This window comes from Camelus dromedarius, chromosome 7 (genome assembly GCF_036321535.1).
Source record: "Camelus dromedarius isolate mCamDro1 chromosome 7, mCamDro1.pat, whole genome shotgun sequence".
NCBI classification, from domain to species: Eukaryota; Metazoa; Chordata; class Mammalia; order Artiodactyla; family Camelidae; genus Camelus; species Camelus dromedarius.
The window spans coordinates 58,151,317-58,170,098 of NC_087442.1; the positions used below are offsets into that span (position 1 = coordinate 58,151,317).

The 18,782-nt window shown below is 37.4% G+C and overlaps 1 protein-coding gene and 1 long non-coding RNA gene across 3 annotated transcripts in view; one reads left to right on the top strand and one right to left on the bottom strand.

Moving 5' to 3' along the window:
* Positions 1 to 18,782, bottom strand: part of LOC135321694 (uncharacterized) — a 205,728-nt gene that overhangs the window by 4,990 nt on the left and 181,956 nt on the right. The gene's annotated exons all lie outside the window — the stretch shown is intronic.
* Positions 14,393 to 18,782, top strand: part of COL28A1 (collagen type XXVIII alpha 1 chain) — a 152,347-nt gene continuing 147,957 nt past the window's right edge. The window contains exons 1-2 of the mRNA XM_064487550.1: positions 14,393 to 14,516; positions 15,409 to 15,965. Of these exons, the coding sequence (XP_064343620.1) occupies positions 14,393 to 14,516; positions 15,409 to 15,965 (681 nt within the window). The remainder of the gene's footprint in view (positions 14,517 to 15,408; positions 15,966 to 18,782) is intronic.

Genomic DNA, 18,782 nt, shown 5'->3' on the forward strand with positions numbered 1-18,782 from the left:
AATGAAATTTAAATACCTTGCTGAGAGTTTCTTACTATCATTCATTTAAAAATTTAGTGAATCATCTATTCCTCAATTGTTAAAAATTTGATATTAATCTATTTTTCTCTCCTTGAACTTGTATTTCCATTCTCCTGCTCCTGGTGGATTATTTATGTGTTTGATAACAAACAATTGTATAGCATATACTATGTGCAGATACTTTACAACACAGGCTCATTTAACACTCTGTCTCAGGTTGGGTGCTGTGGAAAGCATATTCCAAGATGGCAATAGGATGTAGGACACTTACCAGGGAGAACAGTGCCTGTGGAAGGGAGGAGGAAAAGGCTGAGCCAACAAAGGCCTCAGGCAATCTGTGGGAAATGCTGAAACTGGACTGGCCCTTTAGAGTTGTCTTGAGTGGGGACAACGGACTCAGGCCTTTATATTACCCAACTGGTGTGGATGTAAGCTGTCCCTTAAAAAAAGGGTGACTTTGAGTGAGGCAGTTTTCTTGGCAAGGAAGTCCCCAGAGAAGGCTGACAGCTGAGGGCCAGCTGTTGGCAACACTCCCAGCAGCTGAAGGAATAAGTAACTCATTACTGAAGGGGCACATCTGTGTGGTGCATCATGGAATCTACCACATCTTCATCACAATTTTATAAGGCTGATCCTGATAATTTTTACCACTTTACAGATGAGAAAACTGAGGCACAGGGAGATTAAATAAATTGCCTAAGATATCTCTTAAGTAGTGGACCTAGGATGTGAACCCAGATAGTCTGGCTCTAGCATTGTTCTTCTAACTACTGGCCTATGCACCATCAAATAAAGCAAACACTGATCGAATTCTATGCTCCATTAAAATAATCGTTTAAAACACAGGTGGGTAAACTTTTTTGTAAAAGACCAGATAGCAGGTATTTTCAGTTTTGCAGGCTAACCTGCCTCTATCCTGACTCTGCAGTTCTGCTGTTGTGTTGCAAAGGCAGCCACAGACAGTACATAAACAAAGGGGCATGGCTGTGTTCCAGCAAAATTTTATTTACAGAAAAAGGTGGCAGGTTAGATTAGTTTGCTAACCCCTGTTTTAGAAAAAAAGAATTTTAAAGATAGAGGAAAAACTCATGGTTTATTGTTGTAGGAATAAAATAGGACTGGATGGAATAAACATCATGATCCTAACCTTGTTTTTTTTAAAGACTAGAGGGAATTGGGCCAACATATTAACAGTTGATTTCTCTGTGTGGTAGGTTTAAAAGTGAACAACATTTTCTCTATTGCACTTTCCTGTTTTCTGAAATAAAATTGTAAAACTTCTTTAATAAGAAAAAGACCAATGAGTATTATTTTAGAAGGTATTATTGGAGGGATTAGGATGCTAAATTCCAAAATGATAGACAGACACTTCATAACTCTATACCCGTAGAGTTAAGTCAGAAATAATAAGGTTCAAGCAGCATGCTAAGTGCTTTATTTACTGGGGTAGTTATAGGATGCTAACTGCAACATGGGTGATGCTACCATTTGCTGCTTTGCTGGTTGCCTCTTCACAGGGTCTCTGTTTCATTTGTGGGTAACTTGGTGTTATGGACTGAATGTTTGTCTCCCCCCAACAATTGATACATTGAAATCCTAACCCCCAAAGTGATGATATTAGAAAGTGGGACCTCTGGGAAGTAATTAGGTCGTGAGGGTGGAGCCCTCATGAATGGGAGTAGGGCTCTTATGAACGGGACCCCGGAGAGCTCTCTCAAATCCCTTCCTGCCACCTGATGACAGGATGAGAAGTCGGCACTCTGAAACCCAGAGGAGGGCCTTCACCAGAACCGGACCATGCTGACACCTCATCTCAGATTTCCCGCCTCCAGAACTCTGAGAAATTTCTGTTGTTGATAAGCCACCCAGTCTAAGCGTACTCTGTTACAGCAGCCCAAATGGACTCACAAACCGGGCTTACCCCTCCTGATGAGCACTGAAGCACTAAAACAGCAGCCATCAAAATTACTAACAAATCCCAGTGAAACCAGAGCCGTCTTGCTGCTTTGTCTCTTCCCCTTATTGGACAGGATCTGAGTAAATCACATTTCAGCTTTTAAAACAGATGAGCTGGCTAAATTCTGCTCATTTCTCTGCTCCTACTGCCATTGCCCTAGTTTAGGTCTTAATTACTGCTCACCCAGACAGCTGTCTCCCAACTGGCCTCTGGTTCCCCTGTTCCTATGCTTTTTACTCGAATCCATTGATCTTCCTGAAGCACATCTGAAGCGACTCTCTTGTTTAGAACCCTTCCTTGGTTCATGTTTCCTCCAGACCAACATCCAAACTCCTCAGCCTGGAGTTAAGATGTCAGTATTATAAGTCTTCATGGTTGATGAGAAAAAAAGTTTGTATTTTCAGTGCATCAGATTAATTCTAGAATTACCTAAACCTAAGGAAGCCCAAAGTTGTAAAATAGGCTTCTCTTGGGAGTGAAATGAGAAAAAGATTTCCAGAACCAACACTGGAAGTTAGACAAATGTCTAACTATGAAGATAATGAGTTTGGAACCAATGTCATTTTGAGGAAGAGACCAGGTTACAGTAATATCAAAGCATAACTGATTGGCCTGGGTTAATAATTTGGACTGTTTCTGATGTAATGCACAATGTGTAACTATAAAATCTTCAAATGGGTAATGGACTTAATTCTCATGTTCAAGATCTTGGACTATCAGCAGATTATTTGAAAAGTTATGCCTGACTTTCTTAGTTAAGTATAGTTGTAACCCCAGAAAGAAATGGCAAAGGTAAGAAATCAGAAGCATAAAGAGAATCAGAATAAGAATCAGGACAGAAATAATGAAAAAGACAGATTTACTTCCTAAGTTTTAGCCCTTTGGTAAATTTTGTACCAGTCAGTTTTATAATCATTGCAATGTTGGATGTATTTTGTCTTTTAATAAACATGTAAAAGAATCTGCTGCTTTAAATTTGAAAAGAGGGATTCAGTTTGCAACAACGTTTCCAAGTTTGGAGAAATCTAATTTATTAAATTAATATATGTTCATGAATTATTTATATAAATGAGGTATATGTTATTTTTAAATTATTAAATTAATAATAGTGAATATTCCTCTCTATGTAATCAACATACACAAAAGCTTCTAGGCTATTAAAGAAAGTTATCAACATGAGGTTATCCCCATTTGGGCCCAACATGTCTTTCCACCTGGATCCTTTAACCCATACTAGCTCCAGCCCTACTGAATTGTTCCCAATTACTTTTACATAGCAATTTCCTTTAACATGGCTTTGTTCCCTTTTTCACTGGAATATCATTGTTGTTTTATGATGGCTCCTATGGAGTCCTGCTCTTTCAATGGATTGGTTGCATTCCACTGTAATCAGAATAGGCAAACCATTTTATGCAACTAAAATGTCAAGTCTTTAATAAATTAATACAAGTTGCAAAATATAATAAATACACAAAAACTTTTGCAATGCTACACTAAAATATGAATTGCACAAAGGGTGTGACGTTACATGGGACCAAGACCTATGGTTCTGCAGGTTGTGCATTAAAACACCTCCAGGAGGGCCGTTTGCATCTTGGTTATTCCACTGTCATCAGGCAGCAAGAGTCTTGAGGAAGGGACACTTCTCTAATAGGAGGGATGATACTTTATGTTACATGTATGGTGCTGTGAAGGAAATGATATTGTATACCATGAGAAGCACCCATGCATGGTGTATAAATTAAGCAAAAGCTCAGACTAATAAAAATGTTATACTGTAATGATGCACATTTATATGTTGGGTTTAAAAATAACCTGGTCTCCAGAAAGAATTAATTTGGAGGGGAGGGGAAGCATTCATGTAATTGTTTATTTAATGCTTTAAAAGTTAAAATTCCAATTTTTGTTTTTTTTAACATGTCAGCCAAGAAAATACATATCTGTCATATTTGCTTTTTTTTTATAAGTATGCCAAAACTATGTTTATTGGGTAAAATTGAATAGCTCCAAAGACTGAATTTAACTGGAAGAGACTGCTTTAAATGGGAAGGCACTCAATTATCTTCTGTGGGCAAGTTTAAGATTTTTTTCTTATCCTATTCTACTATTTTATTCTATCAAGACTTTTGTCTCCCAATTCATGTAGATTCTACATCCCTGATTGAAGATCTAAATCATTTTCTCTTTACAGAGAAATAATTTCTTATGTTGCCTGCAAATTGTTTGTTAAGTACACGTGTTATTGCCTAAGAGTTTTTCTTTTCTCTAATTTTAATATACATGTATGGGAAATAAAACTCACATTTAATAGCCGATGAAGGCTGCTGATGTATTAGCAGCTGCCTTGACATTATTGGATGCAAAGTAAGCCCTACCCTGACTATTAAATAGAACTGGATCTAAAAAATAAAAGAGAGAAACTTCCAAACTTATTTTATGAGGCCAGCATTATCCTAATACCAGATACCAGATTTGTCTGATACCAAAACCGAAAACAAAGACACCACAAGAAAAAAAAAAATCACAGGCCAATGTCCCTTATGAACATAGATGTAAAAATCCTCAACAAAATATTAGCAAACTGGAATTCAACAATATATTAAAAGGATTGTATACCACAAAGTAGGATTCATTGCAGAGCTGCAAAGATGGTTTCACATCCGCAAATCTATGTGATACACCACATAAACAAAATGAAGGATAAAAGCATATGATTATCTCAATAGATGTAGGAAAAGCATTTGACAAAATGCAACATCCATTTATGGTAAATAGACTTGGATAAGATTATTCATTCTAATGAATGCACTGACTCCATTTTTCTTGTGATTGAAATTAACATTGGTCTTCCTAGTACTTCTTTAAAACTTTAGTTTCTGAAAATTATTCTTTTTAACCTGATGTTTTTCCTTTGCATTAATTTTACAAGGTAGAGGTTGGGGAGTAGAGAGTATATAAATGATAAAATAAAACGTAGTCACTTTTAACTATGCCCATATAAATACAGAGGGAGATAAGAGTTAAGGGTGATAATTATTCACAACATACTTCCTCTGGATTTGGAATTAGTTGAGAAATATATACAATAGCCAGAGACACAGGGATCAGAATATCAGCATTACTACCAGTGAAGCTGAATGTAGCTTGGACCTGCAACCCCAGTTAAGTTTCCTGGTACTTGCTCCCATGTCTAGACTTTGGGCTTTCTCACCACTCAGTCTTCCAACTGCAAGGGGTGTCACTTACTACCTCCCATCCTTGGGTCTCTAATAGTAAGTATGGAGAAGATGAAGTCACACATGCACAAGACTTTGAACACATTAACTCTACCCATTCAGGAAATGGACCAATGGATGTTAGACTATTACCCCCACCATTCAGTATAAATCTAAATATTCCTCCTGTGGAGATGAGTGAATAAGGGGATAAAAAAGATATCAAAGGTTGTACACTAGGAGAGGTATCATAGAAATATGAAAGCAGGGGTGTACTTGTTAAGGAAAGTAGAAATGTTAATCAACATCCTATTGGAACTACAGTCATTGATCAGTTGCAAACATAGGTTGGCCAAGGGTACAAGAATTTGGCAAAAACCAATGAAAGCATTCTTTCAGAATCAATTTTTTATGTGGAATTCAGAGTAGAAAGTATTGTGTATTTTGTTATTACAGTATTTGTAAATACATACCCTTCATATCAGTAGCATTTATAATAAACTTATGTACATACATATACAGAAAGTTTTTTTTCAGAGAGCTAATTGTTAAGTACTTTTCAACAAACTACTGAGTAGTGTCTTTCTCCTTTGTTTCCTTCCCTTTCCGAGGACTACTAGGCACTAAGCTCTTTGATTCTGCTTTCTAAATATTTCTTGGAATTGTTTACCTCTTTCCGTTCCCACTTCCAGTACTTGAGAGACTTATCTCTCATTATTAGTACTTTACTGAGTCTCCTAATAGGTCTCTAGGTCTCCAGGCTTGCTTCCCTGAAAAATTAACTCCTCATGCAGTCACCAGAAGGATTTTCCTAAAATGCAAATGTAATCATGTCATTCCCCTGCTTAACATTGTTCACTGCTTCCTCACTGCTTTTCAAGATAGTCGAAACCCTTTAACACGGCACAGAAGACAGGGCCTACTTCTCCTCTGCTCCCGGTACTTCCAAACTCTGTCACAGTCTGGGCTGGATGCCCTCTTTGCAGGTCTCTTTTATAGATATTATCATACAGAATTGCCATTGTCTTTTTTTTTGGTCTCATATTTTGTTATAAAAACTTTCAAACATACACGAAAGTTGACAGAATTGTATAGCAAACACATTACCCACCATCTAGAGTCCATAATTAACATTTGAACTATAATTGACATATTTTTATTTCATAATATTTATCCATCTACCCATCCTTCTATCCATCTTCTTTTTTATAGTGAATTTCTAAGTAAGTTGCAGACACTAGTACATTTTGCTCCCAAACACTTCCTCATGATATTATTAGCTAGAGTTTGATATTTGATTATTTAAAAATGTTTTTTGGTAAAATTTGACTTTTACTTACCTATCTTTTCCACTAGGCTGAAGTGACTGGGTCTTACTTGTTTTCTACCCAATGCCTTACATATAGTAGAAATGAAGTTAATGTCTGTTAAATGGATGTGTTTGCGATTTCATCAAATGTTAGTTTCCTGATTCATAAATAAAAGTAATTTTTCCACCTCTTTGATTCATCTCCTTATTCTCCTACCCAGAAAATTAGTAGCAAGCAACTTCCATTCTACCTGTTCAGCATCACAGGGAATCAAGAATTTTAATCTGTTAAAGATAGTAGACAAGCTCTCTCATGGTGTCTTCCTACAAAGCCCCACAAGGTGGTGCCCAAATACCTTTTTTCAAACAGTAGTCCCTCAAGACCCATGGTCAGTCCTAATTTCTGGGTATTGGGCATTTTTGAATTTTGTTAATTAGCATAACAGAATATATATATTTAAGTAAAATTTAATTACATTAAATAAAATTATACATGTGTAATTTCAGAATCGATAGTAATGTATATAAACAATGAATAATTATATTATGTACCTTATATTTGTATAGAGTTGTATATTATTAAAAGGTTTTTCATATCCAAAATAATAAAATATTCATTCAGCTCAAGTCCCTTTCACTATAAACTTTGTCCATGAGTAATTTACCCTTACTACAGAATTTAAAAGGACAGAAGAAGAACAAACAAGTGTATAGGAGAAGCTAACTAATTTAGATGTAACTCAGAAAATGATGACTCTGTTACCCCAACGGGGGCAACGTTGTGTGAACCCGAGGAGTAATGGATAGACAGAATGTCGGATATAAGTTATGTAATGTTCTTAAAACAATTTAGTTCCAGGAATTTGATAGTTATTTTTAAAGCTTTCTTTGTGGAATATTCTTATTAAATCCCAAATAGATTGACCAGGAAACTCAAATGGGTGTTGAGTTTCTGCAGCTTGTTATTCATGCAAATAATGATATCCACCTATATGACTGGATATATTTTGATCAAGTGTCAATAGCATAAACCACAGGTTACTTAAATCAGTGTAACAATCCCCAGCTACTCTTGCAAACTTGCCCAAACTTAGAGGAGAAAGTTGTTCAACTCAAGGCTCTAAGAAATGGTGTTCACTCCCTTTGAAGGCCCAGGCATTAAGATTTACAAAGTAAGAGATGAGACTCACTATGTGTTAGAATTTAGCCCATGATAATTTGTCCTGAGTCATTTACTACTAAAGAAAAATCCATATTTTTCAAACAGAAATTATTGGTCATAAAACAGCCTCTTTGTTCTCCTGCTCTGGCACAAACCTGGATGGTACAAAGAAATAATATGACAGTTTCTAATACCCAAAAGTAAAATAAACTAAATGAAAAATAGAAAGTGTTTTCCCCATTAAAGGCAGAGTTTGGTCAAAGCTTAATAAATGGACCCTCTGTTTCCTTCTTTGGTGGGTTCTGCATGAAAATGTTAAGACTTCTCTATCCACTGGCTGAGGAAAATAATTTAAAGAAAATTGGACCTTCCAACTTACGATAGGGCAAGATTTCTTAGAAAGGAAAGCTGTAAAAATTTTCAGGAGCATTCTGACTTTTTGTCATAAAATAATCCACTCTCAGCAAAAAATAAACACAGAAGGAGGAAATAGCTACATTGAGGAAAAATTTAAGAGAAAGATTTTGATAGTCATAAGTTTGATACAATGGAAATTCACACTGTCATTGTGGTCCTGGGCACTATGTTTTGCATACGTGACTCAATTATTCAAATTGGGGGCCAAGTGACAAATAAAGCAAGATATATTAAGGATTAAACAAAACAAAAAATAATTGCGTAGCGGGAACGTGGAAGCCAACGTCATCAGAATTTGGTGAGGGGTGAGGTGCCTGAGTCACACTGCTCCAGACTTACGGAATGCCGCGTTTCCTACGTTTCATTACAGAGGATAACTTTCACTTCCTTGTCTTTGAATGCTTTTAATCCTTCCTTTAGATGATAAATAGGACCAATACCATTTTGATGTTTCTCTAATTTACTGTGAATGATGTGAGAGCATGTCTAAGTCATACTTTTGGAGCCAGGAAGGATAATGAATCACAGAAATTTCAGAACTTTGGGGCAAGTGTTAGAAATTCTACTGTATCAACATTTTATATTGAAAAAAATATAAGGGGACCTGTAAAGGCAAAGTTCTCCAAATTGGGTAAAAAGGTCATTGGCTCATTGGCTTCTCTCTTCTCAGTTGAAAATGTTCTTTTCTACTCTGGGTCAGCAGTGTGGGAGGTGGGTGAAATTAGGAGAAGACTGTGAAACATTAAACTACACCTTGGTCTTAGTTCAGATGTGTAACTATGGTACAAATTTGTGCTGATACGTTACGAGCCCTTTAATTTTTAAAAAAAATTTCGACACCTTTATTGTGGTATGATTCTTGTCCAGTAAACTACACGTATTTCAAATGTACAATTTGATGAATTTTGATAGATGCATACACTAATGAAACCACTACCACAATCAAGATAGCTAGCATTTCTATCACTCCCCAAGAGGTGCAATTTTCGAATTCCCAATTTATCACTTCCCACCCCCTTTATCTCCTGGTAACCATAAGTTTGTTCCCTATGGACTGTTACTAGCCCTTTTTGTGTTTCTATGACTTCACCAGATAACACCTTCCAATGTATTCAAGTCATCCCAGACTTTGATCCCTTTTAGCTGATCCTAGGACCTCAAAATACCATCACTACTGAATTAGAGCTCTTGGCACTGGTACCGAAACAAATAAAGCCAACATAGTTTCTGTATGGCAGAGTATTAAAATTTTTTGAAAAAGTTGAGAAAAGATTTCCTGTCTAGCAGTGCTTTGAAGGAGAGCAATGTAGTGTATCAGGGTTCTCAAGTGATTGATGAACACTAAGAAAATTACTTTTAATGATCAACAAGTATTTATTGAGTACTTACTCCAGGCCATCCACAGTAGTAATAGCAAAAACAGCATGTTACTCTTTGTTACAGAACAACTGTCAGAAAGGCACGGACCCTGAGTTGCCTTTTTCTAGTCATTGTTATCTGTGCTCTTTTATGTGGTCTGTGTGTGTACCAAATCAAGACCACTCATTAGGATTCGGATTGCAGTCTTCAGCCATGGTGCACTGTTTCTCTGCGTGAATCCTAACTGCGCTTTGAACTGACAGAACACAAGGTTTTCTTGAGTCACCTACCGATCAACTTAGTGCTGATCACCACATCTGGGAGTGAGAGGTGGCAAACCTCAGACTTGGGCTGCCCAATCTGAGTTTGAGGACAGGGGGACATGAGTGAGTAGGCAGGATTCTGACCCCTCCTCTATTTCAATCAAAACAGTTCCAAAGCAAGAGGGCTTGAGATTGTTTTTTGCTCCCAGGTATCAACTGTTTGCTTCTTAGAGGTATGATTGTTCTGCAGGTTGTTAATCCACCCCAGGAAAAAGAGTTGACCTTCTGAAAAATTGCCACTTCCTTGCCACGATTCTCACCTCACAAAAGTGAAAGGAGTGGCTAACATCCACAAGCTATTTAAGGTATGTATGTGGTTGCTTTCCGGGAAATGACATTGTAACTTCTGTGATATACCCACTGTTTCTTTTTTCTATTACCAAAGCCCCACAAACTCGGTGCCTCAAAAACTGCTATGTGGTGAGGAGACAATGGAAACATTCACACTCACAAGGATGCTTAGTTTAATAATACAGTTGTTACGGGTGAGCCTTGGGGATCAGATAGACATGAGTTGAGATTCCTTTCTGGTGTTCTCTAGCATCAGTGTGACAGTGGGCAAGTTACTGAACTCCTCTCCGCCTCAACGTCCTCATCTGCAAAACATGAATTCTCGCAGCACTTGCCGTAAGTAGGTGGTTTGCTTTCAGAGGATTAAATCCCACAATGTGTGTGAAGCACAGTGCCTCACACCTGGTAAAGAGCTCATGAAACTTTTATTGCTACAGTACGCAGATCTATAAATGTTAAAAGTCTTCCTAAGAAAGCTGATTCTAAGTAATTATAACATGAACGTTTATATTGCTTTCTGTGATCACCTTGCTGTTCTCCATCTCTGAGGCAGTCTGTGGAGGGAGAAGCCTGCTGTTAGTTGTATAGGAGTCGAGTGGCTTCTAAGCAGGACATTTTGCACCGAGAAACACTGACTTATTATGGGCTGTTACCCCAAGGTACAAAAGAGGGAAAAAGAGAATGGAACCACTATAGTGATTGCTTTCCTGGACAGAGACCTCAGAAAGTTGACCACTGTAAACCCACCTCTCACATTACAATTTGAAAGGATCTTGATCAATAATGAAATTCACTCCCGCATTTCGTAAGTGGGAAACTGAGGTCCCCATGGTAGAGACAGAACCAGAATTAAATTCAGATCACTTTTCCACGATATACTCTATACATTTTATTATGAAAAATTTCAAAAATCACAGATGTAGAGAGACAAGAATCATGAACTTTTATATTCTCATCACTCAGCTTCAATAATTATCAACTCATTGCCTCTCTTGAAAAACCAGGTTTGCATCTGAGTCTGGTATGATTTATCCTCTTTCAGAGAGCTGTTTAGAACCAACGGCTTATAGAGCAAAGCCCAGGCAAAGGAATAGAAAGAGGACATAGCATGAGAAACAAAAGCAGGCTGTCCATAAGTGCCTAAAATGTAGAAAATCTGCTCAAGTTATTTTTACAACTGCCTGGAAAACACAGACTTGTTATGAAAGGACGCTGTTCCTTTAAATTACTTACTGATCCCACCCAGATCTTGCACCCTGGCCAAATGCCTGACCACTCTTGCTTTAACTTAGTCTAAAAAACATGAGTAAAAGATTACAAAAGATCCAAAAGCAAAGACAATTTTTATTTCCCAAAGAACAACAGAACAGTATCTAATAGCCAACTCCATCCCCAACAATGGTCCTTGCTGTTGGCATTTGCTTAACCAGTCTTTAAATTCCTGTTTGACAAACTTGATAAGGTAAGACATAACTGTTTTGTTTTAATCACTTGAAATCAGATAGAACTTCTAGGAATTACGGGAAGACTAAATGATTTACATACTTATTGTGCGAAGAAAGCTTATCAAAACTTTTTATCCTCTGCTATTACTTTAAAATGCCTTGTTAGGAAAATATGAATAACTTTTAAAATGTAAAAATTTTAAATTTGCAGTTATCTCAAAATTGATTTTTAATTTACAGCTACTACATAGCATTACAGTGATGTTCCTATCTTTGGGGACATCTTTTTCTTAACTTGGAACAAGTTTTTATAATTCGGTATTAGTTGCAGAATTCTTTACAGTATGCTAAGTTTAGCAATTTGAAAAAAGTCTTTATTCGGTCATTTTATCTTCATGGAGAAACAAATGAGAGGCAAACAGGCAAACACTGAATAAAATTACTGAATTCTGCTGAAAGATAATTTAATTTTTGAAAAAATCATTAAATATAAATTTTCTTGCATTTATTGATCCTGATATTTGCTCAAGATAAGTTTTAGGGGAAAAAGCTAAAACTTTGGCATTTGGTTAAAGATAATCACTGTTTCTGCATTTATAAAATGTAACTTATAATAACTATAGAGGTTTATATTTCTTTTATTTAACTAATGGTATTTTCTCCCTGAAACCTATTTTGCTTATATGTGATATTTAAATGAGAGAAAGGTGAGAATTATTAAAACCTGAGGCAAAATAAAATATGGCAAAAGTCATTAGAAATAAGTGGGCTCTTAATAGACCAAAATAATAAAGAAGAGAGAAATTTCATGAAGAGAACCGTGTAATATTGGAAAACAGAAAGGAATAGCATGACTTTGGTTTGGGAGAACTGGATAAAAAAAAAAAGTCAGAACAAATAGTAATAAAATATAAGATACTGTGATTACTGCTAATGAATCAGTTGTGTTAGGGAACATTGTATATGCAAGGCTTCAGGTATGAATTCGTAATTATATGCTGACAAGCTGCATGAGCAAGTGCTTAGTTTTGGGAGTGATATCTTTATTTAAAGCCAGCATTTCCAAAGTCCAAAATGAGGCTTGCAAATGAGAAAAAAAAGTGGTTTTTGTCTCAGATTCCTGCATGGAAATCCCCTTCTTTAGGTTTTTTTCAAGAGTTGTCTAGATCATGTAGCTTGTAAAATCGCTCTTGTTCTCAATGAAATTAAATTCTCAGTCTCTCATTTCCAGAACGTCTGAGAAGTTCCTTATGGTACGAGATCAACAAAAGAGAGGCGTCATAGGTAATACTAGGGACATGATGTTACTCCTTTCCCCTCTGAAAATGCAGTGGCAACTCTGTGTTGCCACATGGCCTTATCCTTACACTAATCCTCAGCATTAAACTTGGACATCCTTCCGTAGTCTTCCCCTGATTAGCAATGGACTACTTGGAGAGCGGTGTCCTTTTTGTGTTCTATTTCCTCAGCACACACTTCTTCTTTTTTTCGATACCCAGCTGTGTTCACATCTTAGCATACCTGGTCCGAACAGCAGTTGACATTTGGTTACTTGCACCTGATGCCCTTGCCTGGAAACAGGTTTGGCCATACTGATACATGGATACAAAGTCAGCTTAATAAACTTCCTGCTAGACTATGGCATGGAGCCATCCATTGGTCCATCCCCAACTCAACACCTTTGCCTCTCATTGGGGTTTCTCCATCTGGCATATATGAAAGAAATTAGTCACCCATCTCATTCCTCACTGCCTTTGCATGTATTTCCATCCGCTGTTCAGAGCCTGGAAAAATCATGTTCACGATTTCCCAGTTATCATTCCTTGAAGGCAAGGTGCCAAAGAAGTAAAGTTTGATTCCTTTTCCAGAACTTCTGAAGTCAGTATACTTAAAGTAGGCAAGTTATTTCCAAACTATGCAGAACATTGGTTCAAAATAAGCTTTCTTGTTTCCATTCTTGGGTATACTGAGCTAGCTACACACGAGTCTTCTCTTGCCAGGGAAGTCTGTGGATTTAAAAGTCATTGGTACATAGCTGGGCATACTGAGTGATGAAGCTTGCTTCATCACTATGAAGACTTAAATACAGGATTAGATTTTAACTTGTTAATCTACCCAGAAAAAGAGTTTTACGGGGATGTTCAGAAGGGATTGCTTCCTGATCTCAAGTCCATTTCTGCCTAGTAGTTCTTCCAGCTAACACTGGAAGACCAGTGTTGCTTAACAAATCTATTATTTTTTGCTCTCATACTCTTTCAGTTCATTGGATATGCAGCCATAATACAACTTGGAACTCTGGTGGAGATGAAGTTTCTGAAGTAAAAGTAGAAAATGGGGTTCTATGGAAACAGAAGAGCCATTTACTTTTTGACTTGACTCTGAACTCTTTGAAATTGTGCATATAATATTAAGACCGAAATGGTGGCGGTTCTCTACAATGCTGTAAAGATATTGGTATGGTCAGGAATTAGTTACAATGAAAACTAATGAAACAATCTTGCAGCAATCTGATATCACCTTGGAGAATGTGGAACCACAGTTACCAGATAGAGTGGGACTGAAATATTCTAAAATAGCTCCCCCCCCTCCTGATCCCCATAATGGGAAATTCAGATTACCTTGATGTGATTCTCTGAATATAAGGAAATAGTCATTAATAAATGGTTGGTTGTGTTGCCATGATTTATCTGGATTAGAAACTTTAAGAATCTCAATGTGGATTTTTAAAAAATAAATATGAATGAAAACACCTTTGTCTTGTCACATGCCAGTTTTCAATCCTGCTGGCTTGAAATTAAAAATAGCAAACTGTCTAATTTATTAAAATATTATAACTGATTTTTCTATTAAAGGCACTTACTACAAGGCGGATGATTTTTCACCATCTACCATAATGTGGAACAGACATTCTGTCTTTTATCTCCTGCTCTTGCCAGCTTTTATGAGTCAAACAATATATGGACAAAGAAAGAAAGGATCAAAGTCCAATTTACTTGCAAAGAAAAGTCATCTCCAGGGTAAAAAAAAAAAAGTTTTGTTTTGTCTTTATTCGTTTTAGCCTTTAAAAACACTAATATGAATTTTTCCAAATAGCATTTAATGTGAGCAGCAAACCACTTATTTATGTATATATGTGATATTCTTTTTTGATATATTATGATAATAATATACCTTACATACTTATAATAGAGTTAACTTATGAAAACATCAGAGTTTTTAGAGAACTTGTACATTTATTATCTCATCTGAGCCTCATAGTAGCCTTGTAAAATAGGCATGACAGACATTGGCACTTTCAAAGATAAAGAAACTGAGGCCCAGAGAGGTTAAGTGGCACACTCAAGGTCATGGGCAAATTAACCTGTAAACTACAGAGCTGGGATTCAGACTTTAGTTCTGTTAGGTTTCTCTCTCCCTTACCATTGCTACAATGGGATGTGTACAGTCATTTCTCCCTTGATTTCAAAACAGTTAAAAAAAAAAAAAAAAAGTCTCCGAAACAAGATGGACCTCGCCATTATGACACACAACCTGAGAAGCAGGCAGAGTATTATATACTTCTAGACAACTTTGCCCAGAGTTTGTTGAATTTTTCAGCTACAATGCACTTTCTTTTCCTCTTACTTTAAGCAGGTTTTACCTTGGGAAGATGCTCAGAGTACATGGTATTTTGTTTCTTTGTTTGCTTTTCATTTGCTTGATTTTAAAAAAGGAAAAGAATTTATAGACTTGAAAAGAGATCTGGGTTTTCACAAAGTAAGCCCTATCTCCAAAGGGCTCTCTCTTTTTCACTTCCCTCTCCTCTCAGAAGCAAGCAACACACAACACCCTACCCCAGGGCTTTTCTTATGCAAACTTGTTGCACGAGTAGGGTTAAGAATTTTGCCTAACCTATTTGTCCCATTTCAGACTCTACTTGCTTCATAGATGTTGTCTTCATCGTGGACAGCTCTGAAAGTTCTAAACTCTTTCTCTTTGACAAACAGAAGGATTTTGTGGACAGTTTGAGTGACAGGGTTTTCCAGTTGACCCCAGCTGGCTCCTTGAAATATGACATCAAACTGGCAGCCCTTCAGTTCAGCAGCTCTGTCCAAATTGATCCACCTTTTTCTTCTTGGAAGGATCTACAGACTTTTCAACAGAGGGTCAAGTCTATGAATTTCATTGGGCAAGGTACTTTCTCTTACTATGCCATCTCCAATGCCACTCACCTGCTTAAGAGAGAAGGGCGTCAAGATGGCGTGAAAGTGGCTTTGCTGATGACTGATGGCATCGACCATCCAAAGAATCCAGATGTTCGAAGTATTTCTGAAGATGCCAGAACTGCAGGAATATTATTTATCACCATTGGACTGTCTCCTGTAGTCAATGAAACCAAACTTCGTCTGATATCTGGGGATTCACCCAATGAACCCATTCTACTGTTGAATGAGTCATCCCTTGTAGATAAAATTCAGGATCGCCTGGTAGGTACCTAATGGGTTGGGTTTATATAAATTTCTTTATCATTTGTTTACAAATTCTGTAAGGATAGATACTGGGTCAAAAAGATGAGAGGAAAAAATTCCACCTTAGAACTGGAAAGTACAATCTTTCCAGTGTGTCTCTCTACGTCCTTGTTGGTTTATACCACATGACCTGGGGAAGTACCAGGCTCATTCTTTGGGATTACATTCCTAACTTTATTGTCAGCCAGTGCTGAGGATTTGGGAAGGATTAATTTCCAATCATGCACCTCAGACTCCTGTTTTTACATCCTGGGCTCACTGAACACTGCTGACTTATATTTGACTTGGGGTCAACTTGCAGTCTGCTATATTTGTACTAAGTTCTTCTTTTCCCATGCCACATGTGCAGAAATATTTTTTGACTCTTTGTGTTACCTGTAGCCGTATTATGCTCAAGCAAAGTTCATAGACTTCCAATTTTTTTTCTCTAGTTCCTATTTCTTAGGTGGTAACAAGGTCACCCAATGTAAAAGTCGCCCAGCAGTTTCTCCCATCAGACCACTGAGTCAGCCTTGATGAGTTTGATCAGCTACGTCACTGCTTTTCTTTACTGGTTGCTCGGCTGTGCGTGAGAGCCTTTCCTTGCTGCTTGGGGAAACACCAGGCAAAGCAATCGAAACAAAATCCCTCTTCACTGTATTTCTCAAGGAGGAAACTCCCGCCGATAAGGTGGTTGATTTGTTAAGTCTTAAAAATTGATTTTCTTAAAAATGTTGATTTTTAAAAATAATTCCTGAGAAGCCAAGGCCAATGCGTCCTTTAGGTCCTGGGCACTTCATGTGGCTCTTTTCCATGGGCTGGAAGAAACCTCAGGCCCCGCTGCAGAGATTGTTTTGCTCCTTCTGTCCCTTCCCCCAATTCTTTTTCCCAAGATTACTCTGATTTTTTTCTCTCTCAGTTGTTTTCATCATGAGGTGCTGAGTTTTTCTTATCTGAATAATAGTGATCATGTCTTGAGTGCTCTCTGTGTATTAGGCATTTCTCTGAGCACTTCACATATTTTATTTTATTCAATGTTTACAACAATCTCATGATGTGGGTACTATTATTATCTTCCTTTTATGGTTGAACATTTGAGGCCAGGCAAAGACCCAGGAGTCTGCACACTTAATCCTGTTAAGTGATATTGAGAGGGGAAATAGTAACTTTTTTTTTTTAAGGTGTTCTCAATCAAAACTGCCTTGAAACAGTTTAGGAACATTCCTCCATCAAAGCTACTACTGTTTCTAGCCTTTTTCCCTTGGGCATTGGGGTAGATGGGGACAGTTCTGCCTGGACCACAGATGATGGGCTCAGCCCCCCAGGTGCATGGGGCGAATGCTTACTCACGTGAGCATCTCTTCTGCAGGAAAGGGGAACGTGCAGGGATGCCTGGCCAACTGCTGAGCCCTGCCTGTGCTGTAATTTAAGGAGTCCTCATCACTGAACTTAAAACAGAAGGCTCCAGCGTGTGCAGGGGAGATGGGGTTGTGGTGATGAGTCACCCGTGGCTGCCTGTAGAAGATGCAGAACAGCAGCTCCTTGTTCAGCCAGATGTGTGGGCTCAGGAGGTTCATGCTCCCTCCAGACACACCATTGCCAGGAGCTCCTGCCCAAGTGAGAACATGGGCTCCTGGCAGCAAACTGTTTGTCTGTTTCTGGGGAAACCAAAAAATGACCAGGCATCCTAATGACTCTGCTTTTCCTTAGGATCCTGTGCTTTCAGCTTGTTTGTTCAGATGGAAGCCCCGTGAACAAGGCACTTCTTAGAAGGAGGTGCTGCTTCTCAAACAAAGTCCAGAATCCAAAGGGCTTACTAGGCTTTTCAAAGAAAGATACACCAAGTTTCAATGTTTCAAATTGCCACTGTCTAGGAAGTGGAACTTGACTCTTCTCATGGCATTGATCAGACCATTTGAAAAAGTTCTCATCTAATCTGTTATTATACCTATTGTTCAATTTTTAAGCTTTTTATTTTGAAATAATGATGTAATTAACTCTTAAAAAATAAGTTAATTGAGTCTAGTTTAAGTACAAAACTGCATCTACTTTAAGTCCTCGATTCCATGAGTTGTGATAGATTTAAGTACCCATGAATCCACCAACACAAGAAGCATTCAAAACATCTCCATCATCCCTAAAAGTTTCCGCAAGCCTCTTTGCAAGACGTGTTTCCCTTGCCCCTGAGATGCTACTGATCTGACTTATTCCAGATTAGCGTACACTTTCTAGAATTTTATATAAATAGGCTCATACCCTGTGTACTCTTTTTGTGTCAGGCTTCTCATTTCCAGTATAGTGATTTTGAAATTCATCTGGGTAGTTTGTTATGTCACCAATGTGTTCCTTTTATTGCAGAGTAGATTTTAGTTGAATTTACGGACAGGAATGTCCACAATGAATAGATTTTGCAGGAGCCAAGACAAATCATTGAACCATTGCACATTCCTTGACACTTCTCAGGAAGTATCGTTTAAGAACCCCATGAAAACATTTGAGTTCCAAATTAGCGAAGAGAGACCTGATGATCCCAAAGTGAAGAAAATATTTGTATTGCTATTTTATTAGGGTTTACATAGCAGTATTGAACCCTAAGAAACAAATTCAAACCAATCGTCTGGATGTACTACTTGGTCCTTTAAAAGAGCAAGAGAGAGAGTACATGGAGACTAAAAAAATTCCTTACTCTATCACCTTTGATACTAAAAAAATTTTAAAGGGATTAAGGTTGTGACAAATTGATCTCTTTCTTTGGAGACTATTAAGAAAAACATCAATTTAGTGTATCTCCTCCCT